Raw genomic sequence first — 14,633 nt, forward strand, 5'->3', positions numbered from 1 at the left:
CATGCCTGGGAAGGAATGTTTGGAGTCTGGGAGAGGGAACATTTGAATTTTGTAGTGTTAGAACAGGCAAACTATCCTTCATCAGCTAACACCACCCTCCATTATTGCTAAGACCTCTTGTGAATCTTCGCATCCAGTTAAGATGGGAACTGTGAAAATTCTAGGGCGAGACAGGCTCAACTGAAATATTGCATAAAAGAAGTTTTTCCTTCAAGGGAAAGAAAATCACCCATTTTTCTAGTACAAAGGCCTTTCTTTCCACACTCATATAGCTCTTCCTATCTGTGTTCAACCACACAGATGAAAAAGAGGACATACCTCAAAACTTACTTTGTCCCTTCCAACGAATTCATTTTTTGTTGCGGTTGTTTGGTTCTTTGTTTTGTGTGGGGAGAGGGTGGCGGCAGTGGTAAGGGGATCCTGGGTATTGAATCCAGGGGCATTCTACCTCAGAGTTGCACCCCAAAGACTTTTTGTTTTGAAACAGTATCTTTCTAAGTTACTGAGTGCATGCTGGCCTCAAACCTGTGATCCTCCTGTCTCAGCCTCCCAAGTACTGAGATTACAGGCATGTGCCACCACACCTGACTTACCTTTCTCTACCTAATTGAAATTTATAAATGACTGAATATATATTTGACAAATGCAATCTAAGTGCTTTTTAAGCATTTAGAAATGTGTTGCTTTTTTGCAGATACATGGTAATTACACATTATGGGCATTTAAGAAGTTGCTGAATACGTGTGTGTGTGTGTGTGTGTGTGTGTGTGTGTGTGTGTCACTGGGGATTGAATGCAGGAGCATTCTGTCTCTGAGCTACACCCCCAGCCCTATTTTTCTTTTTCTTTTTCATTTTTTCTTCTTTTTCTTTCTTTTTTTTTTTTTCTTTTTTGAAGTACTAGGGATGGAACCCATGGACATTCTACCGCTGAGCTATATCCCCAGCCCTATTTTTTATTATTTATTTTGAAAAAGGGTCTCACTGAGTTGCAAGGGGCTTTACTAAGTAGCTGAGGTTGTCCGTGAACCACAATCCTCCTGTCTCAGCCTCCCAAATGCTGGGATTACAAGCATGCACCACCACGCCCAGCTTTCTTTTTCTTTTTCTTCTTTTTTCTTTTGAAATAGGGTCTCACTAAGTTTCTAGGTTGCTAAGGCTGGCCTAAACCTGCAATCCTCCTGTCTCAGCCTCCCAAGAATTGGAATTACAAGTGTGTGCCACCACACCTGGCTGAATACTTTATATAAATAGTTTATACTGGTTCTTTTAAGAATATGACAATGCTCTTGAAAAATATAATAAAACTAGTTGGGTGCACTGGATTACTGAAACATAGTAGTTCCAGCTACTCAGAGGGCTGCAGGAGGATTGCTTGAGCCCAGGACCTGAAGTCCAGCCTGGGCAACATAGTGAGACCCTGTCTCAAGACACAAATAAGAACCTGTTTCAAAATGAAGAATAAAAAATAGGGCTGGGGGTGTCACTTGGAGGTAGAATATCCCTGGGTTCCATTCCTAGTACTGCAAAACACACACACACACACACACACACAAAAAAAAAACAGACAAAACAAAACAACAAAGAAAAAAAATATAAAGGAAACATCTCAATCACAGATGAATGCTCAGTTTAGATGCACGTCATTTGGTTCCTATGTGTGAGTGTGTGTGTGTGTGTGTGTGTGTGTGTGTGTGTGTGTGTGTGAATGAACTGAGGATCTGACCCAGGAGTGTTTGGTCACTGAGGTACATCCCTGGCCTTTTTATTTTATTTTGAGACAGGGTCTGGCTAAATTGCCCAGGCTGACCTTGAACTTGCCATGCTCCTGCCTCAGCCTCCCCAGTAGCCCCGGGATTACAGGTGCACGCTGCTGCACCCGACTTCATTTTCATCTTGTATGAACAGAAAGGCTTCCCTGAACCTTGAGGGAGCCCTTTGAGGGGGCCCCTGCTAATGCTCAGAGGATTGTTATTGTAGTTCTTTCCTGTTACTGGTCTGGGTCCAACTTCGATTTTTGCTTTTAAGCAGCAAAGATAGTGCAATGTCTTATTTCTCAGCCATGAGCCTTTAGCTATTCTAGTTTTTTTCCTCCATCCCCTAACAACACACACACACACACACACACACACACACACACACAGTTTTGTTTGTTTCTTTGGTGGTACTGGGGTTCCTGGAAGCCCTTCTACCTCTGGGCTACACTCCCAGACCTATTTTATACTTTTTTACTTGGAAACAGGGTCTCTTAAGCCAGCGCGGCTGGCTTCGAACCTGCGCGATCCTCCTGTCTCCACCTCCCAAGCGCGGGGATTACAAGCGTGCGCCACCACACCCGGTGACACACACAGTTTTATGAAGATGAAAAGCAATTGTATTTATGCATTTGATATAGTCTCTTAATGGCATATAGAATTTTTAAAACAAACTAAAACAGATAATATAACACATAACATTAAAACTATTTGAAACAAGACCTTCTGGAGGGAAACAAGTATTGGAAACAGACTGGCAAGAGAGAAATGGACTTGTTGAATAATCTTATCTGATCTAAATGATCTTATCTATGATCTAAATGGTTCAAATGATCACATCACTTAAAATCAGTGATTCTAAATGAAGTGTAGGCCCCACATGGTATGATAGAATGGAAACTATCCTCCAAAGTGGCTAAAATTTTCTATTACAAGTAGTTATGAATATTCTACTTCCTTAGCCAAGTGTGGTGGCGCACACTTGTGATCCCCATACTTGGGAGACTGAGACAGGAAGAAGACAGATTTGAGGCCAGCCTCAGCAACTTAGCAAGGCCATCAGCAATGTAGGAAAAAATATTTATTTGTTTCAAAATAAAATAATGAAATAGGGCTGTGAGTGTAGCTTAGAGGCAGAATGCCCCCAGATTCATGGGTTCAATCTCCATTAAAAAAAAAAAAAAAAAAAAAGAAGAATATTCTACCTCCTTAACCAAAGCTTCCTGTGGGAAATGTCACAGAATCTGCTGCACGCCATTTCAAAGCTGTTGTCAAATATGGACCATGTTTATCAAGCATATGTCCACCTTGTTTTCTATTTCCATACAAGAAAAGGAAGCAGAAGACATAGTCACTTGCTCTGAGAAAGGTTTTGGGAAACACGGAAAAATAAAAATCTAGATGAGTACTGAATGAAGAAACATCTCACCGTAAACGATCAGAGGCAGCGGTTGAGACTAGAAGGGGAGATGTGTGGCCCTTGTTCTGGCCAGGAGCCCCTCAACCTAGCCCCTCATGACTTGCATTTAGTTTGGAGCAAAGGCAACTAAGCTCGGAGGCTAGACATGGCTTGTCTGCTCTGTCGCTCCTTTAGTGCTTTTTGAGAACAAGATGAGCAAATATAGAAGAGCCTTGGGAGCCTTGGGGAGCAGGAGAGGCATGGTGGCCCCTTCCTGGCCCATGCACATCCTCCAGGGCCCGAGGGTCAACCCAGAAACCAGGGCTGGGTGGGGGGACTGGCATCTCAAGCGCCACCCCGGAAGCTCAGTCAGCTCATCATCTGTGACACGTTTGGGATTTTTCAGACTGTGGAGCCAATTGTCACAAACAGTGCAAAGACCTCCTGGTTCTGGCCTGCCGGAGATTTGCCCGGGCGCCCTCCTTGGGCAGTGGTCAGGGGTCACTGCCTGGAAGCCCCTCGCTGCCCCCAGGTAATGCCTCTGCTTTCTCTGGTATCCATCCCTCCACTTACCTCCCCACCCTGTACCTCGATCGGGCCTGAAGCATGAGGGCCTTTCTTGGGCGAGCAGCTGTGGCTACACCACGGACCCTCTTGGCTTCTCCCTGCTGTCTGGTCTCACTAATGTGCCATTCACCTGCAGGGACCTTGGTTCTGTCCCCAGTCTGTTTCTTCAAGACCTGGCACATCGGACTCTTGCTGATCGTACTAGTTTTGATAGCTTGCGGTCGGGCACACAGGTGTCAAGCAATCACCACCCTCTCTCCCTTTCCAGTGCAGGATGAGGTGTTTGAGTTTCCTGGGGTCGCCGCTGGACACCGGGACCTGGACAGCAGAGCCATCACACTGGTCACGGGCTCTTCACGCAAGATCTCTGTGAGGCTACAGCGGGCCACTGCCAGCCAGGCCACCCAGACGGAACCTGTCTGGTCAGAGGCTGGCTGGGGGGACTCGGGGTCCCACACCTTTCCCAAAATGAAATCCAAGTTCCATGACAAAGCAGCAAAGGACAAAGGCTTTGCCAAGTGGGAAAACGAGAAGCCCAGGGTTCAGGCCGGCGTGGATGTTGTGGACCGAGGCACTGAGTTCGATTCTGACCAGGATGAAGGTCAGGGTGAGACCAGGCAGGATGTTGAGGTCAGTGCGGGGTCACATCACAGACAAATCAGAAGGGGCTGAGCTGAGCAGTACAGTGGGTCTAGAAGGCAGCTGGATGGCTTGGGAAGCAGTGTAGTTGGGAATCAAGACACATCACTTTTAGTGTTGCTGTCAGCTAGTTATGTGATTCTGGGGAGATGGTTTCTTTTCCGTGGACCTCAGTTTCATCATGTATAAAACTGAACGGCACTGAGTTCTAAAACAAAGCAAAGGTTGTCACGTCTGTGTACTGAAATGCTACCCCAGAGACCCATGACTATTGTGTGTATCCAATATACCGGTGCACAATATAAATCAGTGTTTCTTTTTTTTCTTTTCTTTTTTTTTTTTTTGGTGGTGGTACTGGGGTTCCTGGAAACCCTTCTACCTCCAGGCTACATTTCCAGACCTATTTTTATATTTTTGTTTGGAAGCAGGGTTTCTTAAGCCATTGAGGCTGGCTTCGAACCTGCGCGAACCTCTTATTTCTGCCTCCCAAGCACGGGGATTACAAGCGTGCGCCACCGCGCCCGGCACTCACACATGGGCTTTTGAGGGACAGTTATTCAAACCATAGCTCTTCTAATTATTTCTTTTTCCTTTTTGGCAGTGCTGGGGATGGAACCCAGGGTCCCATGTATACTAGGCAAGTGCTCTATCACAGATCCACACCAGAGCCCCATAGCATGCATTTTAAAAATCTCTTTACTGGAGCTGGGGGTGTAGCTCAGTGGTCTAACATGTGTCGAACATGTGTAAGGTCCTGGGTTCAATCCTCAGCCACTAAAGTACATAAATAAAGGAAACGGTAAAATAAAATAAAATCTACTTTATTGAATTATAATTTATGCACCACTAAATGCACCCATTTAAAGTATGCAATTCAACCAGGCTTGGTGGTGCATGCCTATAATCCCATTACTTGGGAGGCCTGAGACAGAAAGATCACAGGTTTGAAGCCAGCCTCAGAAACTTAGTGAGGCTAACTCAACAAGATCCTGTTTCCAAATAAAAAATAAAATTAGGGCTGGGGGTATTGGCCTAAGGTAGAATATCCCTGGGTTCAACCCCCAGTACTCCCACCCCATACACACACAGTATGCAATTCAGTGGGTTTTAGTATATTTACAGAGTCGCATGACCATTACTACAATCTGATTTTAGAACACTTTCATCATCCCCAAAGGAAACCTAGACCCATCAGCAGGCACGCTCCTCCACCTCCCTTCGGCCCCAGGGAACCAACTACTTTACGCTTTCTCTCTACAGATTCAACTTTACTTTTCACATCTCTCTACTGATCATCTTGGCAAATGCCTCAGTCCTACCCTCCCACACCTCCTGGCCTAGCACAGTTCAAATTGAGAATACAAAGATGGATTTTGAGAAAGTTCATAGCTGGGCGTAGGGCACACGCTTGTAATCCTAGCATTAGGGAGGCTGAGGCAGGAAGATCACAGTTCGAGGACAGCCTCAACTACTTAGTGAGGCTCTTTGCAACTCAGTGAGGTGCTGTTTCAAAATAATGAATAAAAAAATAGGGCTGGGGGTGAAGCTCTGAGGTAGAATGCACCTGGGTTCCATTCTCAGTACCACAAAAAAAAAAAAAAAGAAAAAGAAAAGAAAATGAAGCTTTATGTTCAGATGTTAAGCCTTCACTTTTCTCCTCTCATAAGCATAGGGTTGGTTCACTGGCCACTAATATTTAATTTTATTTGTGCTAATTAATACAGTATCTTTTGGATAAAATACATATATAGGATATACAGTCTCATTCTAATCCAGATCAGTAATGAATGAGAAGATGGTTGACCTTGTTCAGGGAAAAAAGCAAGAAGGAAAAAATGGGACAAAATTGTATCCAAGAGTTGAATATGCAAAGAAAGGGGTTTTCAAGTTCAAGAACTTTTCTGTGCCAATTGTAATGGTGCACACCTGCAATTCCAGTACCTGGGAGGCTGAGACAGGAGGATAACAGGTTTGAAGACAACTTCAGCAACATAGCAGACTCTCAGATACCTAGAGGAACCCTGTTTCCAGACAAAAATAAAAGGGCTGGGGGTATAATTTGGAGGTAGACTATTCCTGAGTTCAAACCCCAGTACTACACACACACACACACACACACACACACACACACACTGAAGCTTTGAAAAATAGTGGAATAAACACAATTCAATGTTTATGAATTCTCTGTAATATATAAATGGCCATACACATTTACATGAATATAGATGTATATATCTGTATGTAAATTTTTTTTCTTACAAATTTTCTTAGATTCCTTACATGCAAATTTATGCTGTGGGTTTCTAAGAGAAAAACAGGAGCTTTTTGAGGAGCTTCTCCAGGAGCTTTTTTTTTTTTTTTTTTTTTTTTTTTGGTGGTACTGGGGTTCCTGGAAGCCCTTCTACCTCCGGGCTACACTCCCAGACCTCTTTTTACATTTTATATTTGGAAACAGGGTCTCCTAAACCAGCGCACGGCTGGCTTCGAACCTGCGCGATCCTCCTGTCTCTGCCTCCCAAGCGGGGATTACAAGCGTGCGCCACCACGCCCGGCTCCAGGAGCTTTTTGAGGGACTGTTTAGTGATGTGTGCAGTACCCTTTAGGAAACACTACAGAGGACATGCCCTCGTTGGACTCCGCATGGGAATCTTTTAGCTTATCCCTATGATCTCACGTGCTGGGTGGATGCCGTGATCTCCAATGCCCTCTAATCCTGACACAACAAGGTATATTTGAGATGTTCCTCAAACTCACCTGGAAAGCCACTTTCTGGGCCCCCTTGTTGTGTGAGATGAGACCTGGTCACACAAAGTCTCTGTTGTGTTGTAGGATGGCTGACGGGGCCGAGGAAGCCGACAGGCAACCGTGCTGGCTTTGGGAAGGAGCGAGATGAGAAATGAACTCTCCGGCCGCAGGGAGTTGTCTGCAGAGATAGCTGGATGTTTGCCGCCTCGTGATGTCATGGAATCTCCGTGATTAGACTATGGGACAGAGGACTTACGCTCACTATGAACTATTTATTTTCTCCCCCCGTCCCTCGCTAGGTGCCAAAAAGACCGCAGTATGCGGTCAGTAGTTATCTCATGTACCCTTCTCGAGAGCCATCTATATAGGGGTTAAAAGAAAGCTTCTGTGCATGTGCTTGATACTCAGTTTCTAAACTCAGACCATTGCTGTTTTGTGACAATATTATTTCAGTGTTTTTTTATAAACTGTGTGTGTGTGTGTGTGTGTGTGTGTGTGTGTGTGTGTGTGTGTGCAGGGATGCTTAACAAGGACTTGACTTAGAGGTCTTTTCATGTGCTTTTCTGGATGGGACCAGGGCTTAACCTTTTTCTGAGGAATAAGGAAACTCTTTGGATCCTGGAATTCAGGGCTCCTCAACTGAAGATAAGCAGTGAGAAGTTGTTTACAGTGTTATCGTCCCACGTGGTTACCAGGATGTATAACAGGTCACAAGTGTACATGACACCTACATCTTACCAACTCTGCATCACTAAGGGGCTGTAGCGAGCCCACAGGAGCTCTCCTAATACTTGTAATAATCATGAGGAAAATTATACCTGTTCCATCTGAGTTCACCTGTCTTTCTTAAGATTCCAGAAATAGGAGGAGCAGTGAAGAAAGCAACTCAAGGTTTGAGAGATAAAATTTAGCAGATAAACCATTAAAAAAGCCACATATATGCAGAACAACCACCAGTTGTTAAAAGTCCAAAGTAATTTTAAGAATTTTGTTTTCTTTTTAGACGAGCAAGGTGGCACATGCCTATAATCCTAGTATTTAGGAGGCTGATACAGGAGGATTATTTGAGGCCAGCCTCAGCAACTGAATGGGACTACTTTTACATTTTAAAATTAATGCCAAAGCATTTGAAATCGATACATTTTTAAATTAGTACCAAAGATATTTCCCAATACCGGCACACCTAGAACAAAAATAATAATAAACTATCTTTGACTAATATTTCACCAAAATTATTAAAAATTAACAATTTAAATATCTTCCTTTGACCCCAGATAACTATATGTGGGTCTATTTCCTAAGTGATTAAAGAATAGAGAACCCAATTTAAGATATTTAAAAATGAGAAGGGATTAAGTTTATGGGGAGGGGACTGATTTCTCTCCCTGGAGAGGAACTGTCCTACAGAGTGACAACAGTCCATGTTTGGAGTCCGAAGTGCACACATTCTGTAGGAATGGATTTTTTCTATGTGGGAAGTCACTTCAGTAAGGCCTCCTTTGCTCTCTTTTTCACTGATGACAACTGTGCTTAGCAAACATGCTGAGCACCTGTTCTGGGCAGGTCCCATGCCAGATGCACCCAGATAAGCGAGACTTGGTCTCCATCCTTGGAAAGGAAGAACCTGTAGACAGTAGGTTAGAGTGGTTCCAGCGATCTAAAATACGGCTTCAGTTTGCCAGAAATGACTTGTGCCAAACAGATTCAGAGGCTGGAAATACTGCAAATTACATTAAATTATTAGTGGAAGGAGCTGTGATTAAGCTAGATAAGTGAACTCAGTCCTTCATAAGTACCTCACTGGGCAAACGACCATCCCCAGGTACTTGCCCCATGTATATACACTATCTACTCCCATTCATAAAAGCAATGGCATACATGTTAATAAAAATAAAAACAGAAAATGGCAATTTAAGTACAGGGAAGCTTTCTTGTGTTAAAAAAAAACTGAAGAAAATTTGGGAAGAAACTTGTTAATAAAATGTTTTCTTTTCAGAGGAATGATTTTACTTGACACTTAGTTGGAATATTTATGAGTTTTCATCTATAACAAGAGTTTTATATTGTCAGCCTCCCTGTGATAAGATACTAAATGTGCCTTGAATAAAAAAATAAAGTAAAAAAGACAATAAATACATGTATCTATGTATATAAACTGCCTATGTGTATGTGTGTATATATCTTAAGCCACTTTATTATTACAAATATGGAAAGATAGAATATAGATTAATAAAGCCCCATACCAAGATAGTATGGGGGGTGTTGAAAAGAAGTCACCAAGGATTTATGGATACAGAGTATTTTATATCAATAATCTTCTAACCAGACTAGAGCCACCCTTTTTCCAGGGCAGGTCTTTTGATGCGGAGATTCCTCCTTGTAGACCTGCCCTGTCTCTGGCACAGACCCCATGCCTTTTGTTATGTTCCAAAATGTGTTAGTTGCTTATTGGGAGTCTGGGATCTCTTGGAGGCTCATGGCTCCCCCACATCCTTGAGGAAGTTCGCTTCTCTTAAAAATGTAAAACACCCTAGGCTTTTGGGCTTCTTCTATTCTCTCACTAATTACCCTTGGTGCCAGGAAATCTGCAGCCCTTTCCTTGAAGCTTCTGGCTTTTTTATACCAAAGTTATTTTCAGATATATTTTGAAAATTGAAATTATTTCCCAATACTGGTATATTAACACATTTTGACGCCTCTTCCCAATACTGGTACATATAGTATGTATACATGCGAACACATACAATTATGAGTAGCTTGCTGAGGAGGAATCTGAATCCATAACAAAGCTTCTTTTGAAGGATCCGAGAATCACCCACCAACCCAAATAACGAAGGACTCACAAGAGATGTAAAATGCAAGAGAGGTTTATTGTGCTGCAGTTCTGTCCCGGCTAGCCAGGGGTCGAGACCCAGACACTATGGTCGAGTTTTGACCCAGAGCTCACTCCACAGTCTGACTTTATAGCCCCAAGAGGGAGTGTTTACATACGTCAGGGCCCACCAAAAGTCCGAGCCCGCCAACCTTAGAATACAACCAATCAGATACAAGGACAAACGAGTACAACCAATAATTTTAAAACATGCATCCACACACGTCAGAGCCTGCTAAGGACTACTTATCTCCCTTATGGTGCGTGTTCGTTCCCTAGGGCTGCCTTTCCCACCCACCTGGGCTGGGCCAGGCTTATCTCTGCGCTGAGGAATCTGCCTGGAGAGCAGATTAGCATGGCCTTGTTCCCCAGGCCAGAGGGGGAGTGCTGATCTGGCTCGGAGATATGAGGATCAGGTCCCAGGTACAAAGACCTTGGCCGGCAAGCTGGAGATTAGAGGCTTTGACCTGGTGGGTCCCCTACCCTGGTCCTTGAATCCTGCAACCTGGGCAGCTGGGCTTAGTTAACTTCTCATGCTAGGGGGGGAAAGCGCTTCTTCCAGTCTGCTTTCCAGCACCCCTACACTTTATAACTTTGTTATATGATTTGCTCATAACCAGTGGTGACTCTGTTGTTTCCAAACTATCGACTTCCCATAATGAGTAAAATAAACAAAATAGGCGAACCCAGAATGGAGCCAAAGGAACGGTTAAGGTTATTTTTTCCAGTCCTTTGTTTTGTAAGGTTGATGCTCACTGTCACCTTGAAGGTGGAAACCAAAACCAAATTCTTCACAGTGGATATTAGGTTAGGAGAGCAAGATTTACTAAATGCTTCAACTGAATCTTCCCTGAAGGATGGACAGATCAGACGGATGTTCTACACCTGCCTAAACCAGGGCTGCTGTAATTGCTGTTTGAAGTGTGTGTGTGTGTGTGTGTGTGTGTGTGTGTGTGTGTGTGTGTTACGGATTGGGAGAATATGGTTTGGATAACTGTCCCCAGGGATCTTTGTTTGACCCTGGGAATAATTTCCCCAAAACTCCCCAAAGAAACAAACAACAACAGAAAAAGAGAAAAAGATAGAAATACAGAAGATAGTTACAGCCCCATGCCAGAATGGGATTGGGGGCGGGGGGGGGGGGACTGAGCCAATTCACCACCCCAAGATAGAGCACGTGGACTGGACTTTTTATACCCATGACCTCCATCTTGTTTACATAATTCTGATATTCTGATGTAGTAAACATCCCTGTAAGGTACCTCCCCTTACCCTGTAAGGTACCTCCCCCAGAAAGGTGTGGCAAGGTGTTTTCTTTCATGAAGGTTGACCCCTACTACCATCTTAGCTAGCTTATCTAATCATGTAGATCTGTCTTTAGGCAGTGAAAGGCCTAGTTCCCCTCTCCTACTGACTTGCTAATTATCTTTAGCTAGGTTAATTTACATTGGAATAGTTGCCTGCTTTTAGGCAGAAACCAAGTCCTTCCACAGATTTGCCCCTCACCCAATTTTTGGAATATATTAATAATCATACCTTTCTCAAATCTTCCTAGACCATTCCCAATACTAGTACATGTGTGTGGTACTAGGGATGGAACTCAGGGGCTACACTCCCAGACCTATTTTATATTTTATTTGGAAACAGGATCTCACTAAGTTGCTAAGAGCCTCACTAAGTAGCTGGGACTGGCTTCGAACCTGTGCGATCCTCCTGTGTCAGCCTCCCAAGAGCAGGGATTACAAGTATGCATTGAATTATAATATATTAGGCGAGTCCCACTGGCGCATAGAGACACGCGGAGATCCATAGTAAATATTATGGATATCTTTATTCGTGGGAGATCGGCCTCCAGCCCCCCGCGTGGGGGGCTGGTGGCGGGGGAGAGAGTGCGTCCCTCCCTCTCGGGCTCCTCTCTGAACTCTGCACTCTCTTCTTCCTGACCCGGGAGGCCTGGTTCCCTCCCGGAATCGCAGAGCTGTGGGGCAGGGGCGACTCAAACCTTTCATGCATCACTGGCTGAACTTTTTTGTTGAAAGGCTGCCTCCGGAAAAATACCATCCTCAGATTTCCACTGGAGCAGCCTCTCCAATGGCCTGAGGGGTTTACTGTTTAAAAGGGAAGGCAGGACCTGGACAAGGAAGCTTCAAACTGTTATCAATGGTAGGAAGTTTAAGTATCTCTAAGATAAACACACTGACTTTGCCAAAATGGTGGTTACAAGACTCCAGGACAACTGAGGAGGTAAATTCGGTGACTTCACATTACTGAACTGTACCTTTGGCATGCCATCCACTGCCTGCCTTATACTTCACGTCCACTGTTAACATTGTGGGATTCTGTGCCAGGCTGGAACTTCTATTTGAAAGAAACACATTTTACTGCCTTTGTCAGCTACCTCAGAAAGTTGTTGTAAAGGTCAAGCCAAAAGAGAAATGTAAAAATACTTGGGTAAAAATATTATAAGTTAATGTGATCTCACAATTAAGCAGGGTTCTCTTCTAACAGTGTTTTAAGATCCCAGGCTTTTCTATGTCTTCTATGGTTTTATTCTTTGGAGGCTCAAAACCCAACATTTAATTAAACTTTCTGTCAAAAATTATTATTATTTTTTTTATTTTTGGTGGTACTGGGGTTCCTGGAAGCCCTTCTACCTCCAGGCTACACTCCCAGACCTATTTTTACATTTTTATTTGGAAACAGGGTCTCCTAAGCCAGCGCGCGCAGCTGGCTTTGAACCTGCGCGATCCTCCTGTCTCTGCCTCCCAAGCACGGGGATTACAAGTGTGCGCCACCACGCCCAGCTCAAAAATTATTTTTAAGAACAGTATGAAGAGCCAAGTATGGTGGCGCACACTTGCAATCCCAGTACTTGGGAGGCTGAGACAGGAGGATCTCAGGTTGGCGGCCAGCCTCAGTTACTTAGGCCCTCTGCAACTTAGTGAGACTGTTGCAAAATAAGAATGAAAACAGGACTGGGGGTGTATGTAGCTCAGAGGTAGAATGGCCCTGGGTTCAATTTCTAGTACTGGAAAAAAAAAAGTATGAATAAAAAGATCCAAAATAACTTTTAAAAAAATTCCAAGTATGGGATTAGCCCTGGTTTGTTTTCTAACATTGGCTATCCCTACCCTTGCTTGGAAATATGTAGGCAAGATGTAAATCAACAGGTAAAATGTAAATAAGTTTAGAAAAAATTCATATATTAGGTGCATGTAAGTAGACCAAGGCACAAATATACTTAAAACACTAGCTGATAGAGCTGAATGTAGAAATGTGTGCCTATAGCCCCAGCTGCGAGAGGCTGAGTCAGGAGGGTCCCTGAGCCCAGGACTTCAAGGCCAGCTAAGGTAACACAGTGAGTCCTTGAGAGAGAGAGAGAGAGAGAGAGAGAGAGAGAGAGAGAGAGAGAGAGAGAGAGAGAAAGGGAGGAGGGAGGAGAGAGGAGAGAGGAGAGAAGAGAGGAGAGAAAGAAAGACAGATGAGGGAAGAAAAAGAGAGAAAGAGAGAAAGAGATGAGAGAGAAAGAAAGGAGAGAGAGGGAGAGAGAAAAAGAGAAAGAGAGAAAGAGGGAGGAAGAAAAAGAGAGAGAGAAAGAAGACAGACTAGCTAAAAAAATTTTAGTTTGCTATAGTAAAAATAGAAGAAAAAGAAGTATTCGCTTTTAAAAGTAGAGTCATTTATTTGCTGACTAGAATGTATTTTATACCTAATGAAGGTGTTTAAGCATAGCTTCCTCCTGCATCCAAAACCTGCTGGCTGGAATCTGGAGAGCTCTAGACCTCAAACAAAAACACTTATATTATCTTTTAAAAATGTTATTGGCAATCATATTGGAATTTTTAATCATTCAGAATCTAAGTTGTTACGGATTGAGAGAGTATGGTTGTGGGGAAACTATTCCTGGAGACCCCTGTTAGGGTCCTGGACACACTTTCCCTCAAACCACAACAAAACCCAAATGACCCAAAACATTAAAAAAAACGTGGGTTCTTGTTCTGAGCTAAGGATAAGTATTCATAGCTCAAACACTTGCTGAAGATTTAAAGAAGTTTATTAGAAAGATAGAAATACAGAAAATAGAAATGGGGCATGGAGGGGTGACTCGAATGAATACACCAAAGGGATCACACGTGGACTGCCTTTTTTATACCCATGACCTCCATCTTGTTTGTGTAATTCTGATGTAGTGAATGTCCCTGTAAGGTAACTCCCCCAGCAAGGTGTGGCAAGGTGTCTCCTTTCAGGAAGGTTGACCTAACAGTTGCTCTAGATAAAGTAAATTAAAAATGTAAATGTTGCCAGGAGTGGTGGCCCACATTTGTAATTCCAGTACTTGGGAGGCCGAGACAAGAGGATTGGAGGCTTGCGGCCAGTCTCAACTACTTAGTGAGGTCCTCCAATACTCAGTGGGACCCTGTCTCAAAATAAGGAATAAAAAATAGGGCTGTAGAATGCCCCTGGGTTTATTCCCCGGTACGTACACACACACACACACACACACACACACACACACACACACACACACACACAGTAAACTTATTCAGGTGTAGTGGTACATGTCTATATTTACAGTATTTGGGAGTCTGAGACAGAAGAATCACAGATTCAAAGCCAGCACACAGTGACATAGCAAGGCCCTGTTTCAAAAATAAAAAA

At 43.5% G+C, this 14,633-nt stretch overlaps 1 protein-coding gene across 1 annotated transcript in view; it reads left to right on the plus strand.

Moving 5' to 3' along the window:
• RASGRP3 (RAS guanyl releasing protein 3) overlaps positions 1-7,257 on the plus strand; it is a gene marked incomplete at both ends in the record, with an annotated part of 44,614 nt that extends 37,357 nt beyond the window's left edge. Inside the window, 3 exons of the mRNA XM_080711351.1 lie at positions 3,558-3,683; positions 3,987-4,352; positions 7,187-7,257. Coding sequence (XP_080567477.1) covers positions 3,558-3,683; positions 3,987-4,352; positions 7,187-7,257 — 563 coding nt within the window. The remainder of the gene's footprint in view (positions 1-3,557; positions 3,684-3,986; positions 4,353-7,186) is intronic.
• Between the last annotated feature and the right edge of the window lie 7,376 nt (positions 7,258-14,633).

This window comes from Muscardinus avellanarius (genome assembly GCF_963383645.1).
Source record: "Muscardinus avellanarius genome assembly, chromosome: 15".
NCBI lineage: Eukaryota > Metazoa > Chordata > Mammalia > Rodentia > Gliridae > Muscardinus > Muscardinus avellanarius.